A 16,769-nucleotide genomic window follows, 5' to 3' on the forward strand; every position below is an offset into this window, starting at 1 on the left:
TGTAAAAATCACACAGACAAACTGGTTTATCAAGGACACGTCCTCTTTATCCATTAAATTCCCCCTGTACTTTAATTTAAACTCACATGAATTGAAGTGTGTGTTCACTTGTGTGTCTTTGTGCGTGCAGTGTCCGTTCGCTCGTTCTGTTTCCAACGCTTTCAGCCCACAAATGCTACTAATGCAGTCTTCCACTTTTTGCATACCAACACAACATTCGAGTGAGAGGGAACTGAAATGATGTTCATCTACAGTATGTCAGTGACACACAGGTTAATGTGCTGAGCGTCATAGGAGCAGATCATCACCAAAAAACCCATTAACACCTGAAAAATCACCATTTACACCAGCAGGATGTGTCAAGGGAGCGTTTCCACTGTTCCATAATAACTGATGTTTTGGACACTTTTCTACAATAATTTGGATTTCTCCCTTAAACTGGCAATAACATGTCAGATGCATTTTTAAAATGTGCTGTCAAATCCAATCCGTCGGAGAGTCTACATACATATGTCCCCTTCAGGTTGTGTCATTTCTCCAATGATGCTGACACACGGGAAAGGAGGAGAAACAGACACCTGAATACTCAATAGAACAAGAGTGTTTACACTTTAGTCTGGGCGAGTATCAGTCGCCCGTGGTGCGATAAGCAACGTTTAAAAGATGCATAACTTCCACATTGCCTGGGAGAGGTTGTTAAAAAAAAAAAGGAATATGAGGGGAATAACTTTGCATTAGAGATGAGGAAAAAACTGTCCTGCCAGCAAAGGCGATACAGTATTTGAATTTCCTGAGGCGAGTGTGAATGAAGTGCAGACACACGGATAAAATGTGAATGCAGGGTGAGAGCGAGAGGACGGACCAAAGAGTTCAATCGTAAGTTATGATTTGCCTCTTAAGTGCTAAAGTAACACTAAATATCTGTAGTTAGCCAGTTGGCAGGGTTTTTATTGAGTTATTCACCAAAGATTTTCATTGTTGATCATTTTGTTGGGTTGTTGTTGCTGTTACTGATAGTTATTTCTCTTTTAGTCTATAACATGCCAGAAAAATGTCCACCATTGTCCCAAAAATCCAAAGGTGATGTTGTCAAATTGCTTTTGTAAGATTCAGTTTAACAGTCATAAAAGAGAGAAAAGCAGCAAATCGTCTCAGTTAAAAGTTCCTATTGTAGTTACGTCGTGTATCGTGACCTGTATCTCAAAAAAATCTCTTGAAGTGTATACTCAAAGAATAATGTAAATAGCCTCTCATTAATAAGTGAAAAGTATTTATCTTTAAGATTCAGCTCCACATCTTCAGGTTCACCTGAGGAATTTTTTCATGTTTGACATTCACTAAACTCTCGACATCCCTGAGATCTTTAAATGTGTGAGATTAGCTGCAGCTCCAGGTTTGCGTTGCCCCGAGCTAATGCTCTCAGGCTAACATGGCGGCACCAGGCTGGATACTCCAGTGTACAGAAACAAATACCAACCAGTTCCAACAAGAAAAAAACTCAGGTACGCAAATTAAATGTTATTAAATTAGTTTATTAAAAAGTGAAATGTGTCGGCCATTATGTGAAATAGGAGTGACACTTTTAACACTAATGAGGTTGTAAATAATTGGAAAAGACAAACCATAAAACATCATCAACAACATTCTCCTGGTCAAAGTTCATCATTCCGATAAAATAATAAAATAATACTAAATATCTTCACCACTTCCCCTGATTTTCGCTCGCTCAGGCCTCGACGTTGTAAACAGAAAGGTCAGAAGCCAAGGTCACGTGCAGTTCCCATGGAAACTGATTGACGGGTCTCTTGACGTTGCCCTGCTGACCTCTGCTCTCCTTGATCATCAGCTCGACGTCGTCGTCGTCGAGGATACGGATGAGGTCGCCTTCGGGGTCGCGGTAGTTCACGGCGATGTCGTCCACCTTGAAGACGCTCCTAAAGAGACACACACGGACGGGGAGAGGTTGACTTTAAACTCACTTTGTCCCCCTTTTTCTTATAATCATTTGAGAATCATCATCACAGCAGTCAGACTTAAACCAAGACAATACTGCCAAGACTGGAGAATATCCTAAATGACTGATGTTGATATGTACAAAAGTAAATTAAAAGAGGTTTAAGTTCCTTTGTGTTACATCAGAACTTAAGTAAAAAACATCACGTTTTAATAATAGATACAAAAAAGCATGAGAGACCAGTAGAAATGTAGCTTTCAACATGTTATTGATAATATATTAATATCTTTACATGCAGAGCGGTAAAGAAGAGAAGAAAAGTCATTAAAAGCTTGAGTTTTTGTTGAAGGACGGTGCAGCGGATACAATGTTTCCCCATGAGACAAGAAGTTTCTGTACCTCAGATGTACACGGATGAATCTGTTTGATCAGAGTCCTGGCCTAAACACATTTACATGCCACTAATCAGTTATAGTCCTAGTGACAACAGGAAATGACATGATGAATGCATTATTCACCACGAAACAGGAAGTGTTTGTAACCTGAGTGTACATTGTCCGATCTTCCAAAATTTCACGTGATTGATAACGTGAAATGTACTTGAACGTGACATGTAATTAACAGGTGTTCTCTACTGCCACATATCGGACACAGGAAGTGACTCGGAGCTGCTGAAAGCGTCCAAAACGCACAAAAACTGTCAACGTGGCTGTCGAAAGACCGGCTGCGTGTGGGGGTGCAGGCCCATTCAACACTGCTAACACTTTTAATTAGGTTTTGTATTTTTATTATCATCATATTGTGTGGGGGCTCTTTTCTGACTGCTCTATGTAAAAAAAAAAAATGCTTTCATATGTTACGTGTATTCGAGTGGTTGTTTACTTTAATGTTAAAAGCCATAAAGATATTTAATGACGACATTAAGAAACCTTTGCTCCATATTTCCAGCGAAGGAAATGACTGCCCCCGCAAGGCTTTTGTTGATTTATTACAGCTTAATTAAAATATTCGCTGTGAAAGTTATCACCAAGAAAAACATGTGCCGGACAAAAGGAAATGGGGTAATAAGTGCAGATAGGAAGTTTGACAACGGCACCACCCTCTCTATATTCACTTTTTTTGCATGAATAGACGGTTATGTTTGTGTTGAGAATTAATAAGAGAGAAAGAAAAAGAAGAAAATAACAGAAAGAGACGCAGAGTGATAGTTTATGAGGTTCTCTAAAGGCCCTGGAGGCGCAACATGATGAAGTAACACATCTGATGAAGGACATGCAGAGAGGTAACCAAAGTCACTTCCTGCCAGCAGCAATGACAAGACTTTTTTGTAGAGGACATGCATTCTCCAACGTGAATCTTGTCGAGAAATGTAGCTAATGATTTCTTTCTGTTAAGAAGCAGCAAAATCACAACCACATCTTCTGAATATAAAAATTCAGTAGTGTCACCACCGGCAGCATTGTTTACGTCTCCCTCTGCCCGGATACTGAAAGTGTGAGTGTGACAAAATGCCAAAATACAACGTGTTAAAACATCCTGACGATAATCTTGTGAAATCAAAATAACACGAGAAAAAACATCTGTAACAATCACAAGTTAGTGTGATGTGATGCTGCGTGACAGCTGATCAAATTCACTGGTTTTACTCGAATTTAAACTCATTCACAGTCGAGGCAAGTTATATTTTCATTCAGTTAATTATCATTTTCAGACTCCTTCACCATCTTCCTCTTTCCTGTTTCACACGACGCAGTCCTTCTCCCCATACCTCTGCAACTCCTCTCCTCCCTCCCTCTCTTCCCTCTCCCCCTCCTCTTTATCAGTGCCAAGCCATATTAAAACTCAAGACCAGGGTCTCATCCATCCTACTCCAGGGCACAATAGGCCTGAACACAGAAAAACAATAATGAGCAGATAAGCGGAAGAAATGAACTGATTATGAATGGGGAGGGCTAATCACCACGGCGCTCACCTATCTAAATTACCAGATAATGAGAGATAGAGGGAGAGGGAGAATGAAAGGGAAAAAGACGGAGAAGAACAGATATGATGGTGTAATGAGCATATGCATCCGGCGATGGTGGTGCAGCGGGAGGGAACGGGGGGAGTTACGGGGGGGAGTCGGAGGTCCCACAGGAACTAATTTGACGAACGGTGATGATTGGCAAGTGGCAATTTGCAAGTTTGCTGTGCACAGTGGCTAAATATGCTGCCCCTGAGGGCAGGTTGGTGAATTAATGGACTTTTACTCATCCTTGTTTGTTCTGGAATTAACGCAGAAAAATTACTGAGGGAGTGAAATGCGGAAAGTGTGGCCGCAAAGGTCAGCAATCACCTTAGTTCAGCAGCACATCTCCAGGACAAAAACACTAGATATGGAAATCTGCTCTGCTGTGCAAGGATTTGAGAACGGGATGCTTTAATTTGTGATTTAAATCACCATCTTTGAAAGTCTAATTTATGAAAATGGCTTCAATAGAACACTTTACAAATGCTTTACAAAGACGAGGTCAAACATTACCGGTCAATTTGTTCTTTTTTCAGAGATGTAATTCAGTGACACAAAGAACAAGAAGTAGGAAACCGGAAAAAAAAGGCTTACGCAAGTCTGCTGATGTGATTATGAATGTGAAGATCTGAAGGTTTTAATGCAAAAAATTGCGACATGCTTCACCGCCTTCTCTTCAAGCCTTCGTTCGATACGTCAGTTTCATCTTCAATTATCACATTTTTGGGAAGGTGTTGTAATTCACTCACAGGTGTGAGGTGGCCTACGATCACTTCTCCTTCAAAAGCGAAACGACAGTCGGCTCTCAACTCCCACAAAAATGCTCCTCACATTTCTCTTACTCACCGTTTCCCACGCGAGTGTAAATGAAATTAAAAACATGACACAAAACACTGAAACGTAACACAATGTCCGTCGGATCTTTTGTTTCTCCCCTAAAAATGTCCACAGGGCTACTAAAATAATAAATGATAGCAAATTGTAGAAAGGTCTAGAGTTCAGTGTACACCTACCTCATACGAGACAGGAGGTCTTTGTATGTAGGCTGGATGGTGAGGTCCTCCTGCACACACACGTCTCTGAAAGAAGGAAAGCACACCTTAAAGCAGATTTACAATGTGCTTTTATAAGTTACAATCTAAATCTTTTAAGTGATGATCACAGGATTCAAATAAATGTCTGTCGAGTCACTGAAGGTGACAGGATGGTGATGGAGCCTGATCAAGCCGGTCAACGTGTCGCCCTCCCCCCGCTCCACCTGGCCCTCCCACACAACACTCCACAAACATTTCTCATGCTTTGTTTTGAGTGAGAGACCCCTGGCTGCAGAAATAGCACAATGTACATTTAATTTACTAATGCAAACTGTAAATTCTGCTGCAGCTTCACGTCTAAAGCATTTCACAATGGCCATTTTTGGCATTTTTTGAGAGCTTGCAGGGAGTTTAGTCTACAAGAAGGAGCAGCCAGACTGAACTGTTGGATAAAGAGCTGCAGGCTGCACACCTCCACCTTCTCAGCGAGGTAACAAGCTCCTTCCACCGTGCCCTGCTGTGTGCCGCGGCCAATTATCGCCTGGCTTCCTTTATTAAAACGACAAAGGCTGTTTTGCTGCAACTGGAAGTCTGTGAGCTGTAGTAATTAACCGCATGTGATGTTCCCACCAGTAACTGCAGGTGTTGCCAAATCAAACTAGGACTGAAATCTTATTATGCTTTTTAGTTTGTATCCTTTCCTTCAGCGTTTTAAACATGTTCTAGTGCATGTCAAAGATCTTCAATGTTAAAAAGGTCAAAATACACACCGACAGAAGCTCCTCTCTCCTACAGATAACACTGCTCCTAAACGCCTCGTCAGCAGTCGCGCCCTTAATTCTGTGTCTTTGTGACATCGCACTATGTCACCATGCCACACATTTGCATCATTTATGCCTCGTGGCTAGTTTGGCACCGAAGAATTGATTTAACACAGCTGCTCTGTTGCTGCTAGCGGTGCTGGATCAGGCGTGTGTGAGCGGACCAATCAGAGGAGGCTGGGTATTCAGGAGGGGGGGCCTTAAAGGGACAGGAGCTAAAGAGACAGAGGAGGATACAGAGCTGCAGCACTGGACAGTATGAGGAAAGCACGTAAACCTATTCTAGCAGTACGCCAAAATAAAATTATGAACAGATATTATCAGAAGGTCTAACTTCTGCATTACAAATTGTTCTTAGTTTCTATTTGTGTAAATAAAAGAACAGAACCATCAACAAAAGACATCCTGTATACTCGTCAGTATCACATTGATTACCACACACACTCTTCTGAACCGACCTGGTGTCGACTCCAGAGGGGGTGAGCAGGAAGCAGCGCAGGCAGCTGTAGGTGGGGCCTTCACCTTCACCTTCTGTGTCACTGTTCGGGAGGGGCTTAATGATCTTCACAAAGGATTGTGGGAAAATACCCGTTTGATTGTTCACTGTGCCCTGAGGAGAAGACAGGAGGACAAACAGGGACGGGAGGGAAAAAAGAGAAGGGAAGAAGGATAAGGAGATGATGAGAAATAGCAAATGAGCAGAGTCCCAGATGACAGAGAGATAAGGGACTGATGTGATGAGATGGGCTGATGATCTAAAGAACGCAAGGAAGCAGCATGGACGTGCATCTGGAGAGAAGTTTCACAGACTAATTAGCCTGTTCATAATATCCTGCTGATGTTACAAGCACTCGACACAACCATACAGCCTTTTTACTACACCCCTGCTGATGAATGAGCGTGTGTGTGTGTGTGTGTGCAGCACGAGGCAACAGATTTTTGTGAAAAGATCCACGTGATCAGGAGACGGCAAAATAAATGATCGTTTCCAATCTGTGCTGAGCCGTTGGACATTTAGCCTATTTGCTATTAAGATACTATAATCAGTTAGTTTAATCATTTGGTAAAGAATGGGTGTAAAATATATATTTTTTTTTATGAAGACACTTTTCATCAGCATCAAGTGAAACAATCAGAATAACAACTTTTGTTTATGAAGAACTGTGTTTAACAAAGAACGCGTCCCATTTCTGGCTCCTTCATTTCCCATAATCCCATTAATAATGGGGTTTTTTTCCACATCGTGTCCGACCCCAGTTTTTAACACAGGCGATCTGTTATAGATCTGCATCCCATACAAGCCAGCACGACTCAGGTGATGTCACTTAAGTATATAACTAGATACTCCAGAGCCATAAAACACATTATTCAACTGTGTTCACAGGCTGAGCAGTACTGCTCATGACCATTCGGTGTTTGTTATGTAAAATCAGTGGGCTTCCCTTTTAAGGCTAAATGGATGAACGATCCGTGCACACATGTTTTTTTTGTTTTCTTATAAAACCTCTCTCTGCATTAACACCTCGGCGCAGCTCGCTCTCTTTGCTCAGTGCAGCGATGGGAGAGGGAGTCTGTTTGTTATTGGCAGCCTCTCAGGGTGAGGGTGTAGAATATGTAGTTAATTAGTGCTCTGAGGAAATTATAAAGTATAATATTAATAGTTACAGTGTTTGTTTGGTGTAAGGAGATCCAAATACAACTTTGTTCTCCCACTTCTCCATGTATGGTGCATAGGAAAACCTCATGTCTATAAACAGATATCTGCATATAAATGCAGATTCTGCAGGCAAGAGACAAAATTCTGGTATCGACCAGATTACAATGTTTGTTTACGATGACTTCCGGGTAAAAAACAGCTGCTTTGCACATCAGTTTACATATAATTTAATAAATATAATTTATTTTTTCATGATGTTATCTATGAATTATGTTAAGTGTGTGTAAAATGCATATTTTATCCTGTCATATCTAATTAATAGCAACACATTCATTGTGTTAGTTTGGAGACCTAATCTACAGACTACAGAAAATGACAGTTAGCAGTTAGCATAACACGTCGCTGTTGTGTAGAAGACGGCAGGAAAAGCTATATAGAACAAGAAACTACAACAGAAAGGTCAGATGGGTTTGACCATCGTGTTTAACTATGTATCTTTGCAAATGACACCAGAAACAAACAAACGCAACGATGATCCGGTCTATTGGAAGTGTCTGGTTTATGTTTGTTATCCAGGCAGTATTGACCAACCACGTTTGAGCAGGTTATGGTCGTATGTAAACAGTTCATGTGGAGAGCATTGGCCAAAATGTAATCTTGGAAACCGTCAGCTGTCGTCTCACAACCATTTAGCTGTTTATTAGTTATCTGTGATATCTGTTTGCAGAGATGAACTAATCTGCCGTCAGACAAAGCCGATGGCTTCAAAGATTGCTGATCGGACTGTAAACAATGACAGGTGCACAGACGACCGAGACTCCATATCTGGCTCCACCGAAAGCCGCGAAACATTGGCTGTTGCCGCCGGAGGCTAAATCGTTATCAGATAATAGCCGATGACTCCGTAGGATTTAGGACAACGTGACTGATATATGTAGGAACGATGAACTCACCGTCTATCTGAACCCAGTGAGAAGCTGCAGCAGAGGGGTTAGTGTCTCATTTCCACAACTCTCAGTCAGGTTACACTTAATTCATCATTCTAATAAACTCTGAGTTTAAATTAATCCTTTAATTCTCAGTTTCTGGCCACCCCTCGCAGCAAATGGAGGCTGCTCCTCACATACCGCAGAAAGCATTTCTCATTTTCTCCTCAAACTGTTCAGGTGTCTCTCCACCGGTGTGTTTGAAACGTTTACCTTGATGCACCAGTCTGCCAGTTGGATTCGTCACGTTTTCCACCCACAGCCGCTCTGTCCACTGACTAAATTAAAAGGCACTCAGTCAACTTTTCACAAGTTTTAAGTGTTACATTAACCTCGCCCACCCCCAAAAACACACAAAAAGCTCCATCCTATCATGGATGCAGGGTTGCCAAAAAAGAACAACAGGGTAGTGTTCTGCAGTGTTGTGTAAGGTTATTATTATCAGCCTTTTCTGTTACGATTTTTGGATCTCTCTAGAAAGCTAGGGGCAGGATAAGTGCACCGGCCTCCTCCTCCATGTTGATTCTCACTCTCTCTCTCTCTCTCTCTCCCACCACATCAGCTTCCACCTCCTCCCTTTCTCTCTCTCCCACTCAGCCACTCACCCACTCCCTGCTCCTCTCTCTCACACTCCATCTCAACACCTTGCACGTTTTAACTCAACATGTTTCCTGACCTTTTCTTCAAGTGCTCGTGTGACAAAGCAGAATTTTTTCGGTGACAACCATTTCAACAATGTTCCAGAGTTGAATTTTAATGTTCAGCAGCTAATTAAAATGTCCCACATCCTGGTTTTTGGACGACTCACACGTGACAGTCGCAGTTCGTATTCAGGACATTTTGTTCATTAAGTAATTGCTCCTCTGAAGGAAACTGGAGCAGGGCACCTCCAATCGCACCCGACGAGATGCTCTGTGGTCACTGTGCTCAGCTCGCTGCCATGTGGGGATAACAGAAGTGTTAATCTATTTTTAGTTGTATTTTATTCTGTAATTAACTTTTTGACTGTTGCAACTTGTGAAGGGGCTGTTTTGTGTACTTAAAACATTTGGCGAGGTAGAGATGCCCAATAAAAAATATAGAATTAAACAAAACTAAATTGTTAAATATAGCATATATATTCGTCTGCTGCTATAACAACCTCCACCTTTAAGATTTTGGGACCTGGCTGCAGGGATTTGTCCACATTAAGCCACATTGCAGAGATCGGGATGATCGAGACTGGCTCACAACGTTCCAGTTCTTCCTATAGGCGTTGGATGGGGTTGAGGTCCAGTCTCTGTGCAGACCAGTGAAGTAATATTATGTCATGCAGGCCCTCATGGTCAAGACAATCATCTACGACACCTCGTGATGTCTTTAACTGAAGAAGAAAAAAGCAGTATTTATGCATTTATTCCCTGCATTTTACAGGTGAGATGAAACAATGTTCAAAACTGCAGAGTCTGAGTTTAGTGCCTCTTAAAGGGCCCTGACAGTCTGGGCGGTCGACAGTCGGCCGATGTCGGGGCCATCGGTGAGGGCCCCAGTTGTCGGTCTTTGTCTGTGGCTTTTTGGACGTGTAGAACTGGCGGCAGAGTCGGTGAGAGAAATCACTCTGATTGGCTGCTCATCGAAGCCTATCAGTGCCCCTTGAGCCTGTCGCTGGATTATCCATAATCTCACCCATTTCTCCTTGATTAGAAGTGGCTATATTAGCAAAGAGGTGTGATTAAATTTGGCTTTATCATAAAAATATTTTTTATAGCGATAGCGGGTCTTCTGGTTTCCCCTTTTGAATGATGACTGCAGACTACCGCCACCTGGTGGTATGGAGAGGTACTTCCTCTCATATAGGCGCAGAACGTCCAAGCTAGCTGGCCTTAGGCTGTAATCTTTGCGGTGCGTTCAAGTGCAGCTTTTTGACACAACAGTCAGCCTTTATCACCACCAGTTTGTTGCCGTCGGTTTGGTGTGTCACACACACACACAGTTTCGATAATGTATGATATATTCCTGCATTGGTATTTTGTCCCACCTCTACTTCAGATATCTTTGTCCATATACTTTTGGCCATCTTTTGGAGGAAACGTAGAAAAGGTGCAACTCGCTCATTGAGGTGGCAACAAAATCTCCTCATTTCTCTTTTCATTCAGTTTCTATGAATTCATCCCTTCACTCTTCATCCCTCCTACTCACTTTTTCTCTCTCCCCCTCTTTCCCTCTTTTTATCTCCATCCTTCCCTATCATTTCTCCCTTTCTTGCCATCTCACTGTGTCTCCCTCCATCGCTCCTCTCTTTCCTCTTTCATTCTTCCTCCTCAGTCCTCCCCTTCACCATCCCAATCAAGATACCTCCTTCTCTCTTTCCATTTTTTCTCTTCTTTTCTTTCTTCTTGGCTCAAGTCTCCTCTCCCCCTCCACCTCCTCTCACTCCATCTATCTCTGCCTTCCACTCTCCCACTCTTTCCCTCCCTCTCCCTCTCTCTCTCTCCCCTCACTCTCTCTCCCACTCTCTCTCTCTCTCTCTCTTTCTGTACTTACCTCCAGCCAGTCGGCGTTGACTCGTTGCAGCAGGAAGATCACCTCTCCCCTCTTCAGGTTCAACTCCGCCTTGCCGTTGCCGCGAAAGTCAAACATCGCCTGGGACACACACGCAAACACGCACACACACACACAAACGAAACCACACACACACACACACACACACACACACATACACACACACACAAGTCAGTGAGTGGAGAGAGGAAGGAGAGAGGAGAGAGACGGACACACTCAACACTAAGAGAGAAGAGACGGTGAGAGCGGACAGGTAAGACTTCACGCACTTTTTTGCTGACGGAGAACAACGTGCGAGGATGTAAAAGTGAGAGGAAGAGATGGGAAGAGGGAAGAAATGCAATGTTTTCCTCAGTTTGATGAAGTTAAGGCTTGTGAGCAAATTAGAGCAAGTGTAAGCAGATCTGTGTGGATGTGCGGGGGTTTTTGAGAAACAAAGTGAGGGGATGCGAGACAAGACAAGAATGAATTCATCGATCAAGTTGTGGGGAGGAGGGAGAACTGACAGTAAAAGGAGTGAACCCCTGAGATGGGTTTGTGTTCGTGTGAGAGCGAAAGAAAGTGAGAATGATAGAGCAGCATCATTTCAAGTGTTTGGTTGTGCAGCTGTTCTGTCTGTGTGTTTGCAAGGAGCAGACACCAAACATCCTCGCAATGTGCTTTGTTTAGTATTTGACAGCATTGGTGAATTTATTATAAGTCTCTGAAAGTGTGTGTAGGAACTGCAACTAATGATTATTTCATTATCATTAATTATGTACAATATTTCATTAAAATGTAAGAAAATTGTGAAAAATGCCTATCACAATTACACAGATAGATGTCTTCAAACGTTTCGTGTTGTCCAAAACCCAAAGATGTTGAATTTATAATGATTTAAAACAGAGAGAAGCAGCCAATCCTCACATTTGAGAAGCTGAAACCAGTGAATGTTGAGCATTTTCTTTGCTTGATTAACAACAGAAACTGTCAATCACCCCTGACTAACTGATGAACTGACTGAACATTCAGTCAGCAGCCCTTCTGTCTGTTTATCTGAGCACAGTGTACTGGTTAGGAAGAGCCGAGTATTGTTGCATCTGTGTGAGAGTGTGAAAGAGTTTTTTTGTGTGAGTGCGCGTCTGTGGGCGGCGAAGTAAAAAAGCACGGACGAGGAGTTTTTTGCAAAAGTGGTACAGCCTGAGGAGATGCCACGCTGCAATGCAAGGGTGTGTGTGTGTGCGTGTGTGTGGGAGTGTGAGGGGTAGGATGCTCGACCGTGCTGGTTAGCGTCGGTGCGTCTGGAATAAAAGCCTCTGCCAGAGTCGAATTTGCATTTTAAGTAGAACTCAGTAGAGTCATTACTGATGCTTTAAACCTTTTTCTGTCCCGCTGCAAAGAGACTCCTCTAACAGACGGATGATAAAGTAGCCTATTACTCACACAAACACGCACACACACACAAACACACACACAGAGGCTTTTGCAAATGCACAACCATACACAAGCACACACACAAACTACAATAATCTCTTCCCTGTGACAGCACATGTATAAATGTAATCTAATGTGCACATGTAGATCCAAAAGCAAACATATGACAGAAAGAAAGAAAGAAAGAAAGAAAGAAAGAAAGAAAGAAAGAAAAGCAAGAAAGAGGATTAATAACGTCGGACTGAGAAATTGCGGTGAGAATTACCGCCACAGTAGGAGAGCAATCACGAGAGACGCTCAAACTAGGAAAAGAGTTGGAGAATCAGGAGACGAAAAAAGAACGAGGAGCGGTTAAAGCAGTGGGAGGGAGGTGAAGAAGAGGAGGAAGAGGAGGAGGAGGAAGAAGAGGAGGAAGAGGAGGTGGAGGAGGAGGAAGAGGAAAGAAGAACAGTGAAAGTTAAACAGAGGTGCAGCGCTGCAGAGGGCTGATGGATCGCTATCCACACAAGTGGCTGCGTGTGATAATCCTCACAGGACAGTGAGCGAGTGACGATGTGAGTGTAGAAGAGATTAACTATCAATAAATACATAGTAATTACAGGTCAAATGATGCAATGTGGCTCACAGGAATGAATCCACAGATTATCATGGACTATTTTTCACTCGTTTAACTCATTTTTGTGTCTTGTGCAGCCTGATACACTGTTCTGGTTCACTCTCACCACACTTTGCAGTGAATAAGCTCTGATAAACACACTGTACTCCACCTGCCCTGCACCAAACAACGAGACAAAGTTCATGACCAACCGGTGACCAAAGTGAGCATGTAGCACCTGAAGACTCAAATCAGAGCTAAAAGGAGAGTGAATATTTGGCAGATGAACAGAAACATGACTAAATACAAATGCTAATGCGAACACGTTGGCTGTAACAACTTTAAAAGGTGAGATAAAATGTCAGTGTTGTGTTTGTAGCTTGTTGCCCCCTAGATGCCCCTTAAAGCAGGCTGAATATTTCATCCTGGTTGATAACCTTCGCAAAGGAGGTTGTGTTTTCACTCGTGTCCCTTTGTGTTGGTTTGTCAGCAGGATTACACAAAAACTACTGAACAGATTTCCATGAAACTTGGATGGAAGATGGGTCTCGGCCAATAATAGACCCCATTAACTTTTGGTGCAGATCCAGATAAAGGGACAGATTTTTTGCAAAATGTTCTTTCATTTCTCAGGAAAGAAACATCTGGTGTATTTTGGTGGCTGTTATCTAGTGAGTACAATTTGATGCAGATCCTCCAGTTTGATATTGGATCAGGCTTGATTGAATTAAAGGGGGACTGTTGGGCCTTGGCGGAGGTACAGTGTGCGCTCTACTGAGTACCAATCTAGTTAAGTTCTGTGGTGATAACAGCAAGTGTGCTTGAATAAATCAACCACTGGGGGCAGCAAACACACTTTGAACAGCTACTCAGAAGAGAAGGAGGTCAACTCAGCAACGCATCTTTCAAATCATGGGCTGAGGGGATTTATCACATCAGAGAATCAGCCTTTTGTCCTTCACATCACATCCAGTACCTGCACGCATACCCTCTTTTGTGCGTCACAGGTACGCATTTTACATTTTGTGCAGAAAAGGCGGACTCAGCCAGTAAAACTTTAAAAACTACTGTATCCAGAGTGAACTGTTGAATACATCAAACGGCTCTCGCTGAAAAATTGGGGTTGACGATTCGAAAATCTGAAAGGATAATACTTTTAAAGTAAATGTTCGAGTGTGTGTGTGCATGCATGTGCGTGTGTGTGTGTGTGTGTGTGTGTGTGTGTGTGTGTGTGTCTGCAGAAAATGAGACAGAGGCTGATGGCAGATTAATGAAGCTGGGGAGTGAGGGAGCTGGCTGGATTAACAATCCACTGAGATTACCCTGACCCTGAGGACACACACACACACACGCGCACACACACACACACACACACACACACACACACACACACACACACACACACACACACACACTCTTTGTATCCGGAGCTGCTATTCTTAATGCATTATTCCAGACGCTGGTTTAATATAGCGTTGACCCGCCGCTGGCTGTAATTTATAGATGATGTGAAAATGTGTTGGAGGCGATAAGCTACTATCTCCAACACAAACACCAAATATGATGTGACAAAGCAATTCCCCCTCACTTTGCACCTCCTTTCATCTCTCCCTCCATCTCCTCACCATCACCGTTCCACCTCTCCATCCCTTTACTTTCACTTGTCGTTTTCTCTGGTCTGGTTTCTTTCATCCAATTTGGTTTTTTTTTTCTCCCCTCTCTGTCTTCCTCTGTGTCTCTACTAACTAATTAAGATGTTGACTTGATGAGTTAGCAATAACAACTTAGCGCCGTGGGTAATACGGCAGATGAGTGTATGCTATTTTAAAAAGCTGCACACAAAGAGACAGTCGGACGTTGGTGTTTTTAGTCGAACATTAAGCATCTGGCTGGCAAAAATAACTTTACTCTGAGATAAATAAAATCAAGTCCCAAAAGGCTGACAGGGAAATAAAATCAAAACTGGGAATTTGGGGAAAATTACAATTATTCACAAGGGAAAAAAACTTAGTTTTCTAAGTGTGCTAACTTAAAGAAACATAAAGACAGACGATGCCAACACAAAGTCCATCTTAAAACAATGCCAGCCAAGTTCCAGCCAAGGTACTTTGCGTAATTAGCAACAGTGGACTCAACTCATTGGTTTTTCTACAGTTTTGTTTCATTTAAACAGAATAAGTTCACCACATATGCTCAGAATGTTTTTCTACACTTTGCCGCCTACTGGCTCTGCATGCTTGTCTGAGCATTCGTTCTCTTGTGTACAGAGATATTTTGTAAAAAGAAAAAAGTCATTTGCACAGATTTTGTAAAGAGGAAAAATATCGTCTTATGTGTGGACGAGAGAACACGAAGATGTGGGCAGTAACTCTGAGGTTCGAAACCGAGTTACCACAAGATGTGGCAAGATGTTGAGATCTGTTGCTGCAATTTGTGCACCAGAACCAACAAACAATGTAATTCTTAGGCAACTGCATCACCCCGTGAATCACAGAGGAAGAGCTCGACTCTGTGATTCACCGCTTTGCAATGTTACTCAATGATCACGCAGGATGAAATCTGTCATAGAGGAAGCAAAGACACCAGTTTCTTTACCTAAAGCGGCATCAACAGAACAGAGACAATCTAATCCACCATTTTTTTTATAATTCGGCATGTAATGCAAAGCAAACAGTAAGATCATTCTGTCTCCCCAAGCTAAAAATATACTCTGTTTTATCCAGAGCAGGTTGATGTTGGTGCACCTCCTGTGCCCAGTAAAGGGCCAGCCTCTAAATGTAGCCACACAACCCTTGGGTTCAGCCGGCCCCGGGAGCAATCATCCGGTACAATTAGACTCGCGCCGACCCCGCCTTAATGAGCTTGTTAAACCCTCATCTCGTTAGTCTGGCAATAGGGAGGTGGAGATGAGAATTAGGTTTTTTTTTCTCTCTCCCTGACGTTTAATGAAAGTGTATTTTTTTAAGTAGATGGCCCACTTCCTGGAGGGCCCGGAGTGAAGGATCACAGGAGGACATGCTTGAATATCCATATAAAAATCAGCAGTGTGTGTCTGTGCAAGTCGCTTCTGCTCTTCAGCTGTCAGATAGAGAAAATACAGTGTGCATTAGGGGATAGCAGATCCTACACTGGGCAGTGATTCAGACTATGCTTTGTCTGTATTTCGGATTGCAAAACCTGCTTTTAAATCTGAGGACTTTTGCTATATTCATGCATGTTGCAAGCAATTTTGCAATCATGGAGCATGATGAGCATCCATTTGAAGTGACCTGACGACATTTACTCTTCTGTAGCCTCTGGTTTGATCCCTGCCAACTCCTGAGAAAAAGAGATCCGGGTCTTTAGCTGCTAAATGGTCCACTATGCTCTCCAGCTAGTCTCCGTCTTTGTGCTTGGCAGGCAGGGTACAGTGAGGTCCACCAGAGCTATTCTGCTGAAGACAGCTTCCTGCTGCTGCTTCATACGAGGCTAATGGGAGTGGTGAGAGTGCACCAAACGGTTCATTTGCTTGGAGACAGAACAGTAAGCAACAACTAGGGCTGCAACTAATGATTATTTTCATTCATCCATTAGTCTGCTGATTATTTTCACACATTTTCGATTAATCGTTTCGTCGAGTCCAAAACTCTTCATTTAATATTAAATATGACAAAGAAAAGCAGCACCAACTTTACGTCTTAAGAAGTTGGAACCAGTAAATGCTTGACGTCTATGCTTTGAAAAGGACTGAAACAATTAATCGATTATCTTAACAGTTATT

The 16,769-nt window shown here is 42.5% G+C and overlaps 2 protein-coding genes across 2 annotated transcripts in view; one reads left to right on the forward strand and one right to left on the reverse strand.

Moving 5' to 3' along the window:
* Positions 1–1,511: 1,511 nt before the first annotated feature.
* The window catches only part of ncf4 (neutrophil cytosolic factor 4), a 47,713-nt gene continuing 32,455 nt past the window's right edge, over positions 1,512–16,769 (reverse strand). Inside the window, exons 11-14 of the mRNA XM_084376088.1 lie at positions 10,984–11,082; positions 6,276–6,427; positions 4,976–5,041; positions 1,512–1,934 (exon numbers count right to left, since the gene is read on the reverse strand). Of these exons, the coding sequence (XP_084232214.1) occupies positions 1,727–1,934; positions 4,976–5,041; positions 6,276–6,427; positions 10,984–11,082 (525 nt within the window). The 3' untranslated portion in view covers positions 1,512–1,726. The remainder of the gene's footprint in view (positions 1,935–4,975; positions 5,042–6,275; positions 6,428–10,983; positions 11,083–16,769) is intronic.
* pvalb7 (parvalbumin 7) overlaps positions 11,021–16,769 on the forward strand; it is a 38,777-nt gene continuing 33,028 nt past the window's right edge. Inside the window, exon 1 of the mRNA XM_084376074.1 lies at positions 11,021–11,254. The gene's annotated coding sequence lies outside the window, so the exon portion shown is untranslated. The remainder of the gene's footprint in view (positions 11,255–16,769) is intronic.

This window comes from Pagrus pagrus, assembly GCF_965226575.1.
Source record: "Pagrus pagrus genome assembly, chromosome: 2".
Classification (NCBI taxonomy): domain Eukaryota; kingdom Metazoa; phylum Chordata; class Actinopteri; order Spariformes; family Sparidae; genus Pagrus; species Pagrus pagrus.